The sequence below is a fragment of the Lissotriton helveticus genome, chromosome 9 (genome assembly GCF_964261635.1).
Source record: "Lissotriton helveticus chromosome 9, aLisHel1.1, whole genome shotgun sequence".
Classification (NCBI taxonomy): Eukaryota; Metazoa; Chordata; class Amphibia; order Caudata; family Salamandridae; genus Lissotriton; species Lissotriton helveticus.
Genome location: NC_136070.1, coordinates 39,224,979 through 39,240,893, shown reverse-complemented (window position 1 = coordinate 39,240,893; position 15,915 = coordinate 39,224,979). Strand labels below are relative to the sequence as shown.

The following is a 15,915-nucleotide window of genomic DNA, read 5'->3' as shown; positions in this document are numbered from 1 at the left end:
CTGTGAATGGAAACCCGATTGGGTCTCGTGCAGTTGGTCCTCAGCCTCAATGTTCATCAGTTGCTTATTGATATGTTCCTGGACCACTTTAGAGTAGAACGGGATCAAGGAGATAGGCCTTGAATTCTGTGGTTTTACCGGGTCCAAAGTTGTTTTTTAAAGAAGAGGCACAATAGTGGCCTGTTTCCACATTGAGGGAATCTGGCCAACATAGAATCGCCTCCATCCCATGCACCAAAACTGGTGAACCTGATTTCACTTTCGATGGTAGAGCACGCAACTCTTCTATGGATAGAGTATAAAAGCTAGAAAGCTCATCCTTAGTGTCAGATGGTTTGAACCAAGCTTTGAGGCATGGAGTGTATCTAACCGCCTCCGGAAAAGTTTCATAGATACTGGAGACTTTATCAGAAAAGAACTGGCCAATTGAATTACAACTCTCCACCGATGGGGCAGTATGCAAAGACACCCTCGAAAGAAGACAAAGATTTCACAAATGACAAAACCTCTCAAGAGGAGTTGTGTGCTAGCTCAAGATTTTGAGCATAATTCTACTTTGTTTGTGATAGTCCTTCAGTGCCTTATGATAGTTAGCTTCATTCATGGCACTGTAGTTTCTGCGTCAAAGATGCTCAAAGCATTTACAGGATTTTTTTGCATCTGTAGTTTCTAATTAAATCAATCAGCCAAGGATTTAAAGCAAGTGACTAAATGGTTTGTCATGGGTGCAATATGATCATGCACATCAGTTATCCAGTTCTCCTGTTGTAGGTTTGCTGCGTCAACACAGTCACTTAAGATTGGGTGACTGGTGGTTAAATCCTCCGGAAGGCAATGGAGGTGACCTTAGTCCATTTTCATGATTTTTACACTGCCTGCCTCCGTTCGAGGTGGGTATGGGCATGGTCAAAGAGATCTGAAAAGGGAAGATATAGTGATCAGACCATACCACAGCGATGGGAGAATCCACACTCACCCCTTAAGAATTAGCAAAAATAGGATCCAGAGTTTGGCCAAAACTGTGCGTAGGGGCACACACCCATTGTGGAAACTGGAGTGCTTCCAAGTCCTCAATAAGAGTAGAAGCCAAACAGCACGTTGCCTCTTCGAAGTATAAATTAAGATCACCTAAAACCAAACATTTGGTGTAGAGAACGAGAAAGAAAGCAGAATGTCTACTAAGGTGGTCGTGCAATTAGAGGCCGTGCGATCGATAAATTAAGAACCCTGCTAGGATACAGTTGCTCGATACAGTCAGAGTGAAGAAGGCTGCCTCACAGTCCATAATATTTATTTCTAAAAAGGGGCAAGATATGGTCAGTTTAAAAATTATAGCGATCACTAACCCCTTGGATGTGTCTGTCAAGTCTCATTATTGTGTAGTACAGCGGAATAGCAGCAAGAATATCAGGTGCAAAAGTTTCTGTTAGCCATGTTTCAGACAGAAATAAAGCACCTGGCTGATGATCTGTCAGAAAATCAAAGATCTCCACCTTATGCTTAGGTAATTAAAGACAACTTAGCAAGTACCACTATATTGTATGGGGAGTATGCCAGCTCTTACTTCCCTTAGGTGCCGCTATTGTCAGGCCCAAAAATTCAAATCCACTCTTACCACAACCTATAGTTTCCTGTGAGACATCCTGAAAGTGCTGGCAGTCTTCAACAGTGGTAGGGGTGAGCTGCAACATTTCACCAGCTGTGTAGTGCTTGGTGTTTATCTCCTAATGTGCAAAGGTCCTGGCCCGGTGCCATCCATGCACCCAGGCGTGGACGGGCCAGACAGGCTTGCCTTAGGCGTGCCTTTGGCATGCCAGCGACGTGTTCACGTAGTTGCCATGATTAAGTAGTCAGCCTTCAGAAAGGCATGGCTTTGGTGTGGTAGACAACAAGAGATGAGGGGGGGGGAATGAAGACAAACTGGAGGCCAGGAACTTAGCTAATTAAAATAAAGAAGCTAAAAGTAATCGTAAGAAAAGAAAAGCATAAACTAATTAAAATAGGTGGAGACCAACCTCAGATGGTCGCCAACCTAGACTGGAGCCAGGCAAAGCTGAGTGGACTAGCGTGCTTACAAGGAAATGAAATGAAGTGCAATTGAAATGCAATTACAGATCCACTGAGGCAACTCTGAAGGAAACAGCGTGTTAGAGCTCCTTACCCGAGTAAATTCCGCTGTGTCCTTGCAGCTGCCGTGGTTAAATAGCCCGCCTTCAGAAGGGTGTGACTGAAGCGTCGTAAACGCAGAGAGAACAAGGGGTCCAAATAAACACAAACTGGAGCCCAGCAGCTCTGCTCACATCTGGCATACTTTCCTCCCAGATGGGAATACTGGCAAAATAGGAACACATTAAAAAAAAGAAGTTAAAAGTTATCGTAAGAAAAGAAATGCATAAACTAATCAAAATAAGTGGAGGACAACCTGAGAGGGCTACCAACCTAGACCGAAGCCAAGCAACTCCGAACGCACTAGCATGTTTACAAGGAAATGAAATGGAATGCAATTGAAAAGCCGTTGCAGAGCCACCGAGGCAGCTCTAAAGGAAACAGCGTTTTACGGCTCCTTACTAGAGTCAAATCTGCTGTGTCCGCGCAGCTGCCATGATTAAATAGCCCGCCTTGAAAAGGGTGTGGCTGTAGTACCAAGGAAGTTCATGTCTTTAGAGGGGCAATATTGGACCACCGCAACATATTGACCAAAAAGAGAAGGGTCCACTACTCCACCATCATTTTTTTATTAAATATTTAGGATGGTACCTTACATTACATATTAAACAAGGCAAAGAATTAGCATTATAACACCATTAGTAAATATAAAGGAGTGCAACCTTATGTGTACTAAAGATAGAGACCACTAAGGTACCTAAACAACAATAGTAGAAGACAATATTTTACAGTAAGTAAAAAAGCGGAAGAAAGAAAAGATAGAGGAAGAAGGAAGGAAAAGGAAAAGCAAATAAGAAATAGGGAAAATAGGAGAAGAAAAAGAAACAAACAGAATGTCTAATTTAAAGAGGAGTATGAGGAGAGAAAAGAAGTAAAGGGTAACCAGAGTAAGTCAGATTTCATTTTTTGAGGAATGGATAGAGAAGAAATGGTAGAGATCCTGTGTTATCACATATAAAGTTCCACCAGGTTAATATGCTTAGTTTTGAGTTGTCTTTCCAGCAGGTAAGGATAACCTTGAAATCCATAGCACTAAAGAGATCTAGGAGTTTCAACTTCGATGAAATACTATGAAAATCATTAAACAAGGAACCAAGAAATACATTTTGAACAGATAGAGGATTACAAAAGTGAAAAATCTTAGAACATTTGAACCATGCAGATTTCTAAAATTGAAAAACATTAAGACAATAATATAATAAATGAAGTAAAGTACCATTAGTTGATAAGCAAGACCAACAAAGAGGAGAGTAGGAAGGATTAATTTTGTGGAGAGAAACAGGATACATTTTAAAATATAGGTAAAACTGCATCTGTGTAATATTGGCAGCTTTAGAATTGGAGAAAATCTTTTGCCACTAATTGTCCCATTCCTTAATAGAAAGTGTAATCAAGAGGTCAAGTTCCCAAGGCAGTTCAATTGATGTTTCTGGTCTTTCTGGGTTAGTGGAAGTAAGGAATGTATATATAAGAGAGGCTTTCACATTTAAGTCAGGAGAGATGTCAAAAGAACAAGTTACTTACCTTCGGTAACGCTTTTTCTGGTAGATACAGTATCTGCCTGTGGATTCCTCACCTTGTGAATATCCCCCTTGCGTCAGCAACGTTTGGAAAATTCTTTGTAGCACGCCGGCATGGACGACGTCATAGGAGCACGGCATCGTGCGCGACTCCGTCTGACGTCACTGACTCCTTATTAGGCCTACGTCGACGTGATGACATCAGTTCCGCCCTTTTTTCCGTGCCTTCGAGGCACCCGGATGGACCAATGACAGCAGATATACATATATATAGTGTACATAGTACATACAACTCAAAACTGCACACATAGTGCGTAGCAAAGGTATGAAAAACTCAATATATATACAAATATAAATATACATAAAAATACATAAACTCAGGTATAAGTTCAAGTTCAAGTTCAGGAATTTGTATAGCGCACTACTCACCCAGAGGGTCTGAAGGCGCTTGAGGGGGGTGTTTTGTGGGTACATTACTTATCGAATAGCCAGGTTTTTAGTTGCTTTCTGAAGGAGAGGTGGTTCTGTGTAAGTCGGAGGTGAGTGGGGAGAGAATTCCAGGTTTTGGTCGCTAAGTAGGAGAAGGATCTTCCTCCCATGGTGGATCTGTGGATGCGCGGAATTGTGGCGAGGGCTTGGTTGGATGATCGCAGTTGGCGGGTGGGTGTGTAGAAGGACAGTCGTGTGTTGAGGAATACAGGTCCTAGGTCGTAGAGGGCCTTGTGTGCGTGGGTAAGGAGACGGAACATTATTCTCTTGTTGACGGGGAGCCAGTGGAGATCCTTCAGGTGACCGGAAATGTGAGCATGACGGGGAATGTCCAGTATGAGTCTGGCTGAGGCGTTTTGGATGCGTTGGAGTTTTTTCTGTAGTTTGGCAGTGGTCCCGGCGTAAAGGGTATTTCCATAATCCAATCGGCTGGTGACCAGTGCGTGGGTGACTGTCTTTCTTGTTTCGGTGGGGATCCAGCGGAAGATTTTTTTGAGCATGCGTAGGATGTTGAAGCATGAAGATGAGATGGCGTTGACTTGTCTGGTCATCGAGAGGGAGGAGTCTAGGATGAAGCCCAGGTTACGTGTGTGATCTGTAAGTATGGGTGCTGTACCCAGAGCCGGTGGCCACCATGAGTCGTCCCAGGTAGAGGGGGATGATCCTAAGATGAGGACTTCCGTTTTGTCCGAATTTAGTTTTAAACGGCTGTTCTTCATCCATTCGGCTACTTCTTTCATTCCTTCGTGTAGATTGGTTTTGGCAGTGTTTGGGTCTTTGGTGAGGGAGAGGATCAGCTGGGTGTCATCTGCGTAGGAGATGATGTTGAGGTTGTGTTGGCGCACGATGGATGCGAGGGGACTCATGTATACGTTGAAGAGGGTGGGGCTGAGTAAAGATCCTTGTGGTACACCACAGATGACTTCGGTGGCCTCTGATTTGAATGGGGGAAGTCGGACTCTCTGAGTTCTCCCAGCGAGGAACGAGATGATCCAGTCCAAGGCTTTTCCTTGTATGCCGATGTTGTTGAGGCGTTGTATAAGGGTGCTGTGACAGACTGTGTCGAAAGCGGCGGAGAGGTCGAGTAGAATGAGGGCCACTGTTTCTCCGTTGTCCAGTAGTGTTCGGATGTCGTCTGTCGCTGCAATGAGGGCGGTTTCAGTGCTGTGTTTGGCTCGAAATCCGGACTGAGAGGGATCGAGGGAGTTGTTGGATTCAAGGAAGGTGGCGAGCTGGCTATTGACGGCTTTCTCAATGACTTTGGCAGGGAATGGGAGGAGGGAAATTGGGCGGTAGTTCTTAAGTTCAGTGGGGTCTGCTGTGGGTTTCTTCAGGAGGGCGCTGAGTTCGGCGTCTTTCCAGCTTTCTGGGAAGGTAGCAGAGTTGAAGGAGCAGTTGATGACATCACGGAGATGGGGTGCGATGATGGAGTCTGCTTTGTTGAAGATGTGGTGGGGACATGGGTCGGTTGGCGAGCCAGAGTGGATGGAGTTCATTAGGCGGATGGTGTCTTCGGTGGTGATTGGGTTCCAGGCGCTGAGGTTGTTAGCGGGCGGTGTATGTTCGGAGGGAGGTGGGGAGAGTTGTTCGTTGGAAATGTTCTTGAAGCTGTTATGTATATCGGCAATTTTGTTGTAGAAGAAGGATGATAATGAATTGCAGAGGTCTTGGGAGGGAGAAATGTCATTTGAGGCTGCGGTGGGGTTGGTGAATTCTTTGACGATGTTGAAGAGTTCCTTGCTGTTATGGGCGTTGTTGTCGAGTCGATCCTTGAATGCTGATTTCTTGGTGGATCGAATCAGTTGGTGGTGTTTGCGGGTGGCTGCTTTGAAGGTGGTCATGTTGTCGGTGGATGGGTTTTTTCTCCATGTTTTCTCTAGAATACGGCATAGCTTCTTGGATTTCTTAAGGTCATCGTTGAACCAGGGGGCCTTTTTGTTACCTGATTTGATCTGGTGGTTTTTCAAGGGTGCAAATTCGTCAGCGCTGTGGGTGATCTACTGTTTGAGTTTGGTGGCAGCTTGGTTTGGGTCCAATGAGAGGGTGGGAGGGTTTTGGTTGAGTGATGTGAGGAGTTGGTCGGTGGTGATATTGTTCCAGTTTCTTCGAGGAATAGGTTGTGGGGGGTTGTGGGTCGAGGTGGTTTTGTAGCTGAAGTGAACACAACTGTGGTCCGTCCAATGGAGAGCTGTGGTGCGATCGAAGGAAATGTGTTTGCTGGAGGTGAAGATTGGGTCGAGCGTATGTCCGGCTATATGGGTGGGGGAGTCAACAAGTTGTTTGAGTCCGAGATTGGCCAGGTTGTCCAGAAGGGTGGTGGTATTGCTGTTGTTCTTGTTTTCCAGGTGGAAGTTGAGGTCTCCTAGAAGAATGTAGTTCTCGGAAGCGAGGGCGTGTGGGCAGATGAAGTCAGTGATGTCTTCGCTGAATTGTTTACGGGTTCCTGGTGGTCTGTAGATGAGGGTGCCTCTAAGTGTAGTCCTGGGGTCGGTGTGGATCTGGAAGTGAAGGTGTTCGGCGGTAGCGAGGTTGTCATCGGAGCTGGTCGTGATTCTGATGGTGTTCTTGTGGACGATGGCGATGCCTCCTCCTGTTTGGTTGGTGCGGTCTTTTCGGATGATCTTGTAAGTGTCCGGGATGGCTATGGCGATGTCGGGTGCTGATGAGGCGTTCATCCATGTTTCTGTGAGGAAGGCGACGTCCGGCGATGTAGTGTCGAGTAGGTTCCAAAGTTCAATGGAGTGTCTGTGGATCGAGCGAGTGTTCAGCAGGATGCACTTCAGGTGGTTCGAGTCGGAGCAGTGTTTGGAGGGCGTGGATTTGGTGTTGGTTTTGATGCAGGCGAACTTGCAGGAGCGGCAGGCGAAGGGGCCGTGGGTACGTCCTGGGGCAGCCTCGATGCATTGTGGTGTGCGTCCGGGGTTAAGGGCTAAGAGGGTGGCGGCGACATACGTTAAGCGGGAGGAGTGGGTTTTGCGAGGGACAGGGGGCCTGGCACTGGGCGCGGTCCGGGCGCGGACGGGCGTAGACGGGCTTACCTTTGGCGCACCTTCGGCGCGCATGGGGCGCTTCCGCTGCGCGTGAACGCTGCGCGCAAAGCCATCTGTCATATATGGACAGTGAAAAGGGGAGGGGCGAGGGAGGAGCAGCTGGGAGGCGGGTGCCTGGTGTACAGGGCGGGCTCCGAGGCACAAACAACAACAGAAATGGCGTCGGAAGCGAGACCGGAAGTCGGTTGGGGAATCAAAGTAAATAGCGCTGTGGGCAGGGAGGCGCTAGCGGAATGGAGTACACCTTCACTTAATTAATTAAATGCGAGCGCTAGTCAGGGCAGCAGCGCTACGATACTCCAGGCAGCAGAGTACTCAGCTGAGCAGCGCAGCGTTGGTGAGGCAGCAGTGTGGCAAATGGAGCACACCTTAATTACTAGAAAGTTAATTAATTAATTAAATGCGAGAGCTAGTCAGGGCAGCAGCGCTACGATACCCCAAGCAGCAGAGCAGTCAGCAGATCAGCGCAGCGTTGGTGAGGCAGCCGAGGCACAGCGTAGATCACAAAACACCAGGGGCCTTGGGAAGCGACCACTTCTGACGAAGTCAGGACGGCAGAGTGGACAAAGGGGAGGCGGGTGGGTCAGTGAGGAATCCACAGGAAGATACTGTATCTACCAGAAAAAGCGTTACCGAAGGTAAGTAACTTGTTCTTCTGATAGATACATCTGCCAGTGGATTCCTCACCTTGTGAATAGAGTCCCACAGCAGTCCCCACTCCCGGAGGAGGGTGTCCACCCTGCTACACCAAGAAATCTTGGAGGACAGAGCGCGCAAAGTGGCCGTCCCTCCTCACCTCGGTATCCAAGCAGTAATGCTTCGCGAAAGTGTGGAGGGAGGCCCAAGTCGCGGCTCTGCATATGTCCTCAACAGGTACACCTCTAGACAATGCAGAAGTAGCAGACCTTGCCCTGGTAGAATGAGCTCTTATACCCTCAGGAGGGTCCTTACCCGCCAGAGAGTAGCAGATCTTGATGCACAGGATTATCCACCTGGAAAGTGTGTGCTTGTGCACCGCTATACCCTTCTGGCAGCCAGCAAAACCAACAAACAGCTGGTCATCCACTCGAAAGTCTCTTGTTCTATCAAGATAAAAGGACACCACCCTCTTAGGGTCCAGACGGTGCAGTCTCTCTTCCTCCTTGGAAGGGTGAGGAGGAGGATAGAAGGTAGGAAGGATAATGGACTGTCCTAGATGAAAGGGAGTTACCACCTTAGGCAGAAAAGCAGCCCTGGTCCTAAGAACCATTCGATCAGCATGAATGGTCAGGAATGGGGGCTTAGAACTAAGAGCTTGAAGCTCACTCACCCTCCTTGCCGAGGTGATCGCAACTAGGAAGACCGTCTTAAAAGACAAAAATCTCACAAGACACTTGTGTAAGGGTTCAAAGGGAGAACCCATCAAGAATGTTAAGACAAGATTTAAGTCCCATTGAGGCACGATAAATGGAGAAGGAGGGAACTTATTAGTGAGGCCCTTCAGAAACCTCAAAACCACTGGAGATTTAAAAAGAGACGGCTGATCCGGCAAACAGAGAAATGCCGACAACGCCGAAAGGTAACCTTTGACTGTGGCAACAGCAAATCCCCGCTGCACCAAAGAAAGAGCAAACTGCAAATATCGGACAAATGAGCCCTCAAAGGGTCAATAGCCTTCTCCCTACACCAAACAACAAATTTAGACCACCTATACGAATAGATGGACTTGGTGGAGTCAGGCCTGGCGGAAAGAATGACATCCACCACATCATGAGGGAGAGAAAAGGAAATCAGGTTGCCCCGTTCAATCTCCAGGCATGAAGGTGTAATGTCTGGAGGTGGGGGTGTAGAACCTGCCCCTCCATCTGAGAGAGGAGATCTACCCTGAAAGGGAGACAGAGCGGCGGGTGAGAGGAGAGGTGGAGTAGGTCCGTGTACCACACCCTTCTTGGCCAATCCGGGGCGACCAATATGACTTGGGCCCGGTCCTGGCGAATCTTCCTCAGAACCCGAGGAATCAAGGGTATGGAAGGAAACGCGTAAAGGAGTTGACTTCCCCAACTCAACTGAAATGCGTCCCCCAATGCTCCTTGCATCGGATACTGGAGACTGCAGAATGACAGGCAGTGAGCATTCTCACGAGTGGCGAACAGGTCCACCCGAGGAGTCCTCCACATCTGAAAGCTGTCGTGAACAACCTCCGGATGGAGCCTCCACTGGTGGTCGGCAGAGAACTGCCGACTGAGAATGTCTGCACGTACGTTCAGAACTCCGGCCAGATGATTTGCCATCAGACAAATCTGGTGGTCCTGAACCCAGGACCAGAGACGCAGAGCCTCTCTGCAGAGACACTGCGACCCTACTCCTCCCTGTTTGTTGACATACCACATCGCAGTCGTGTTGTCCGTCAAGACTTGAACCGACTGACCGCGAAGGGAAGGGAGGAAGGCCTTGAGCGCCAGACGTATCGCCCGCAACTCTAGAAGGTTGATGTGAAGCAACCTTTCCTCTAGAGACCAAAGACCTTTAACCTCCAGATCCCCCAGATGAACACCCCACCCTAGAGTGGATGCATCCGTTATCACTGTGGCCACCGATAGAGGCAGTGGAAAGGCTTTCCTTGAGACAGATTGCCTACCACGCCCCACCAAGACAGATCCGCTGCAGTTTCTCTGGAGATCCTCACTGACTCCCTGAGATCTCCGTTGTGCTTTCTCTTTGAGGATCCTGAAGCATGACCAGAAGCCGACTTTGACGCCGACTCCGACCTGGCCCTCGACCTCGATCTCGACCTCGATCTCGACCTCGATCGCGACCTCGATCTCGACTTCGATCTTGACTTCGGCTTCGATCTCGAGCGTCTAGATCTTGACCTTGAAGATCTCTTGGCTTCTTTACCTTTAACTTTGGCCAGCAGAAGTTTTGCCTCCCGTTCCCGCAGAGCCTTAGGATTCATCTTAGAGCAGGATCAACAGCCCTTGACATCATGATCGGAACCCAGACACCACAAGCAATCTTCGTGTGGATCGGTAATCAACATCATCTGGGCACACGAGCCGCACTGCTTGAATCCCGTCTTCTTCGACGACATCTTCGACGAAGAACAGAAACAGTAACACACAAATAGTTACAAAGTCACTATCTGAATCACAGAAGATCCCAGAAACCATTAGCGTCGACGACGCGGAACAAAGGGAACTGATGTCATCACGCCGACGTAGGCCTAATAAGGAGTCAGTGACGTCAGACGGAGTCGCGCGCAATGCCGTGCTCCTATGACGTTGTCTACGCCGGCGTGCTACAAAGAATTTTCCGAACGTTGCTGACGCAAGGGGGATATTCACAAGGTGAGGAATCCACTGTCAGATGTATCTATCAGAAAAAGGTGTGAAGGGAGAGAATGGAAGAACATTAGAGGGAAAATTGTTAGTAGAGATAAATGTTTTGAGTGCCTGTGATAACTGAGAGTATTGGGATAGAAAGGAGGAAGGTTAATCATAACATTCTTGCAAAATAGTAAAAGGAACAACAGAGTCATGAAAGAGAAGTTGATGTACATAAAAATGTTCTTCTCCTTCCAGTGCTTGAAATAAAAAGATTTTTGTCTAAATTTAATGTGTTTGTTATACCAAATGGAGGAGGCAAGGAAGGCTTGGTGAAAATTGGAGCCTTTGGTGAATAGGGAATATAATAGGTGTTGGGAGTATTTTAAAATAGGATGTTTAGCTATAAAAGTACAATTAGTCATATATCAGGTATCATAGAAAGAGAATTCATATAATAAAGAACGTTCAAAGGTGATCAAGAAGGGGAAGGGTACATCGTGAACGTTCTTCTTTAATGTATGAGCCTAATATAGTAATTTGACAAAAGAAATGAATTTGGGGCCAAAACCAAACTAGTGTAGAGTTTTAAACATAAATTGCCAATTTATACAATCAAAAGCTTTCTCAGCATCTAGTGACAAAGCAGCTAGGGGGTCAGGATATCATTTAGCCATAGCGAGGACGTTCGAGGACATTTTGGCATTGTCAGAGGTAGGTCTTCCCTTGACAAAGCCAGACTGGTCAGAATGTATAAGGGAAGGTATGACATTGTCTTATCTGGAGGCCAGGATTTTTGCAAAAATCTTGCAATCATAATTAATTAATGAGATTGGGCGGTAATTTTGGCACAGGGTATGATCTTTTTCAGGTTTAGGAATAATGATAATGAGAGCATCAAGAAAAGAGCATTCCGGTTTAGAGTGTGAAATAAAAGATGAGAAAAGGTCACGCAGGAGGGGGACACAAATATGAGAAAAAGAGGAGATAAGTTCAATGGAAAATCCATAGTGGCTTTAGCTCTTTCCAAGGAATTTATTGCATCTAAAATTTCCTGTTGTGATATATCTTTTTCCAAAAAGTCCATAGTGACTGGTAAAGAAGGGGGAGCAGGAAGGCCATCATAAAATGTGTGGATATTAGAATTAGAAGGATTAGTATCATCTACATAAAGAGAATGGTAGTAAGATTGAAATGCACTAATAATATCTGAATCAGAGTGGAGTAAAGTGTTAGTAATGGTGTGACGAATTGGACCTATATTTTTCATTTCAGATTTTACTTTTAAATAATTAGCCAGCATCTTGCCTGCTTCGTTCTGACCGCCGTGATATTTATGCTTTATTTTAAGTAGAATGTTACATGCATCGACTGTGCAAGTTTATTTAAATCAGACTTTGCTTTAATAAGGTCGTATAAATGAGCAGGGTATTTGGATGTATAATAGGTGTGTTCAAGAGACTTAATCAGCTTAAGAGTAGAAAGATATTGTAAAGTTGAGGATGTTTTCTTGTTGGCAGTGTATGAAATAGTGAAAGTTCTGAAAGAGGCTTTAAAAGCATGCCAATTGTTGTGTATATAAGTATCAGTTGGTTTGTTAAATTGAAAAAAATCATTAATAAAAGAATTAGCAGCAGAAATAAAAGCGTGATCAGACAACAGAAAATAATTGAATCTCTATTGAGCATGCTTGGATGAAATAAATGATAAATCCATATTCAGGGAGACAGGAGCATGATCAGAAATAAAAATCGAACCAATTTCAGAAGACTGGATAGAAGGAAGAATGATTTCGAAACAAGAATATAATCGATGCAAGACATGGTATGGTGAGCATTTGAAAAGAATGTAAATTTCTGTATGTCAGGATTACATGTCTTCCAAGCATCAAAGAGTGGACAAAAGGCAATCCATTAATCAATCAATCAATCAATCAGTACATTTATAGAGTGTGCTACTCACCCGTGAGGGTCTCAAGGTGCTGGGGGGAGGAGTGGGAGTGTTGCTACTGCTCGAAGAGCCAGGTCTAGAGGTGTTTCCTGAAGGTGAGATGGTCCTTGGTCAGTCGAAGGTGTGCGGGGAGGGAGTTCCATGTTTTGGCTGCCAGGTAGGAGAATGATCTTCCTCCGGTGGTGGTTCTGCGGATCAATTGCCGATTGAAATGCCTTGTGAGATGTATCAGGTTTAAACTTACAGTCTGATTTCCTATCAGAAAAGGGGTCCAACCAATCACTAAAATCACCAGCAATAATAATGTTCGAATTAGTAAGAGAAGATAATTTTATTTTGATAGAATGCCAAAAGTCAGGGTCAGATTTAACAGGGCCAAAAAATATTAAAGAAAGTGATCTGTTGATCAATAACCAAGGCATTAAGTATTACCCATCATCAACTCGCATCATTTTCAGTAGGGAAAATCTGCAATTTCAAAGATTTATGGCAAAGGATGGCAATCCCACATTTACGATTGATAGCTGGAGAGTAAAACACATGATCCACCCATTGACGTTTAAGTTTAAGAGACTCAGAATCATGGCAGTGGGTTTCCTGTAAAAAGGCAACATGACAGTTCAATTTAGATGAATGGTAGAGTACCTTCTGAAGCTTAACGGGGTAACCCAGATCCCCGAACGTGCCACGAAACAACCTTAAACATGTTGACAACTAAAAAACAGGGGGATGGATACAATAATGATGAACTGCATGAAAAACAAAGGAAACAAAAGACAACTCATGATAAACATTAAATAACATAATAAGTATAATATAACTTGTAAGAAAAAAGATTAAAAAATAAATAAGAAAATATATACTCCTCAGAACAAAAAGAATAGTTGATTGAAAGAAAGTGTGGAAAAGGAGAGGAAAATGTAGGGACAGCAGGAATAGAATGAAAAGAAGGAGGATGGAAAGAAAAAGGGATAAATAAAAGCTGGAAAGAGAAAAAGTAGCAACAGAAGATAAAAAAAGAGACAGATCAAGGGCAAAAAGCCAGATCTGTAAAGAATACAGAAAAAGACAAAAGCAAGAACAACAGCGAAAAGAGATGGAGATGAAGAGGATAATCAAGTATATAAAATAAAATAATAGAATAGAAGAAGAATGAAATAGTGGAAGGGACACAAACAAATTATGAGACTGAATGAAAGTATTGAGAATGGATGAAGTACATTCAAACCCCAGAACAAGGACCGATATTGAGGATGTGGAACATTAACAATCTAAAGATATTAAACATAAGTGAGATTAAGAACATTAAATATTAGTGTGCATGGACCTTGCAGTAATAGAGTGAAGAAACAGTTTCAACTTGGCAGGGTCCTCAAAGGAGCGGGAAACACCATCATGAGTGATCTTACACAGGCAGGGGTGTAGGATGCCATAACGAATATTCAAAGATCGCATCTGGGGGCGAAGGCCAGGAATTCTTCAAGTTGAGCTTTGGTGGCATTGGAGAGATCCTGTGAGAGAAAAATGTTATGGCCCGACCAGATAAGACGCCGTCATTCTGTGGCAGTCTCTAAAACATGAATGAGGTCAGAATATTCAAGGAAAAGCATAATAATGCCACGCGTTCTGGTAGAGTGAGGTTGATGGCGACCAAGACGATGAGCACGTTGAATGTTGAGAGGAGGTGAAGACTGAAGACCAAGAAGATCAGCCAAAAATGTTTTCAAGAAGGAAAGAAGATCCGGACCCTCAACATTTTCAGGCAAACCATACAAGCGAAGAATATTTCTTCTGTTTCTATTTTCTAAATCCTCTGTGTGGAGTTTAAGCTTATGTATTCTTGTTCTAACATTGGAACTTTGAGAGCAACATCTTGAAGGTTACTTATGCGTTGTTCCATTTCCGACATTTTACCTTCAATGTTAATCCAACGGTCCTCAATCAGCTGTAATTTTTCATTGGTAGTGCTCATGAATGGTTTTAGAGCACATAATTCATCCAGGATGAAGTCTAAGACTGGATTGGAGTAGGACTGAACAGAAGATGGAGGATCAATGTTGGCCCTTTTTGGCTTGGCACCGGATAAAAAGGGTTTTGAGAGAGAAATGGAATTGTTGGCCATCTTGATGAGATCAACTTGACGATGGTGATGAGGGTGATTCCTGAGATTAGAGATCTTTCCCATAAATAGATTAACAATATTATGAGAAACAATGAGGATTCACAATCAATATGAAGTGAATACCAGGCAGTACCAAATGATTGAGGGTATGAACAGAATAAATTCCAGGCACAACACAAACTTCCACAATCAACTGATACGTCAAAGTGGATGCCGGTAAACTTAAGATCCTCACAGCTTAAAAGCAGGAGCACTGGTTTACATAATATATGTTCCTCACATGAGCAAGCACAAAAATAGGAGAAAAAATAAGTTCATAGTCAAGAGGAAAAAAAGAAAAAAAAGATCAGCCAACAAAGTAGATATGGAGATCCAGAACAGTAGGATGAATACAAAAATCATCCATCAAAGCAACATGAGGCTGGCCGGTGAAGTAAAAGGCCAAGTACAAGCCTGGAAATCACATGAAGTAGAGATATTGCAGAAAACAGTTGAGGTAATTTACCGTGATTGTCGTTTTCACCGCATGGATAGGCCTGGTAAGCGTGTTACAAGATCACCTCAGGAGAATCACGGACGCTGCGAAAAAACAAAATGGAGGCCGTCCGTGACAGGAAAAGAGTAAAGCGGCAAATGCGACCTGAAAATTAACTGACAGTCACTGGAAAATCATCCTTCGTGAGCTGTCAGACAATGCGATGCCTGCGTCCCCTGGAGAGAGTCTGGAAGAGCAGAAAAGCAGTCAAAAACCTCTTCAGAGGCTCCACGATGCAGCGGAGCTCAAAGGATCGCCGCCATCTTGCGTCGCGCGGAAGCCACGCCCCCCACCTCCTGTTTTTAATGTTGTGGCAGGGAGACACCAGTAAAAACATTTTTAGCTCACCCATGTACAAATGTAATATGAGTGTTTAATAGATGGAGAGCATGAATGTTGACATAGGGACATAACTTTAAACAAAACAAGGGAACCCATAATTAGGAGACTTAGGAGCAAGTGAACAATAGTACTCATGGATGTTTACAGTGCTAGAAGTGAAACAAACTGATGAACCATACCACACTAGTGTAATGCTACAGGCAATTATATACATATATATATTGTGAGATTATGTATTGACCAATAACTCAGTTTTATTTCAATTACATTTGTGAGCATGGTTTCATCTTTTTGCTATCTGACCCTGCCTTTCAGCTGCAAAGGCAGACTAGCTCCAGTTACTTGCGCACACACAGAAATGTTTATGTTTTTCATTTCACTGAGCCGGAGAGATAAGCTGATAGAACAGACAGTGTGGGCTGTGTAGCCCAAGGATGAG

General features: G+C 44.8%; 1 protein-coding gene across 4 annotated transcripts in view; it reads right to left on the bottom strand.

Moving 5' to 3' along the window:
* Positions 1-15,915, bottom strand: part of LOC144782607 (uncharacterized) — a 913,515-nt gene that overhangs the window by 25,457 nt on the left and 872,143 nt on the right. For all 4 annotated transcript variants that reach the window (XM_078661973.1, XM_078661972.1, XM_078661971.1 and 1 more), the window contains one exon: positions 2,162-2,331. In XM_078661973.1, coding sequence (XP_078518099.1) covers positions 2,162-2,331 — 170 coding nt within the window. The remainder of the gene's footprint in view (positions 1-2,161; positions 2,332-15,915) is intronic.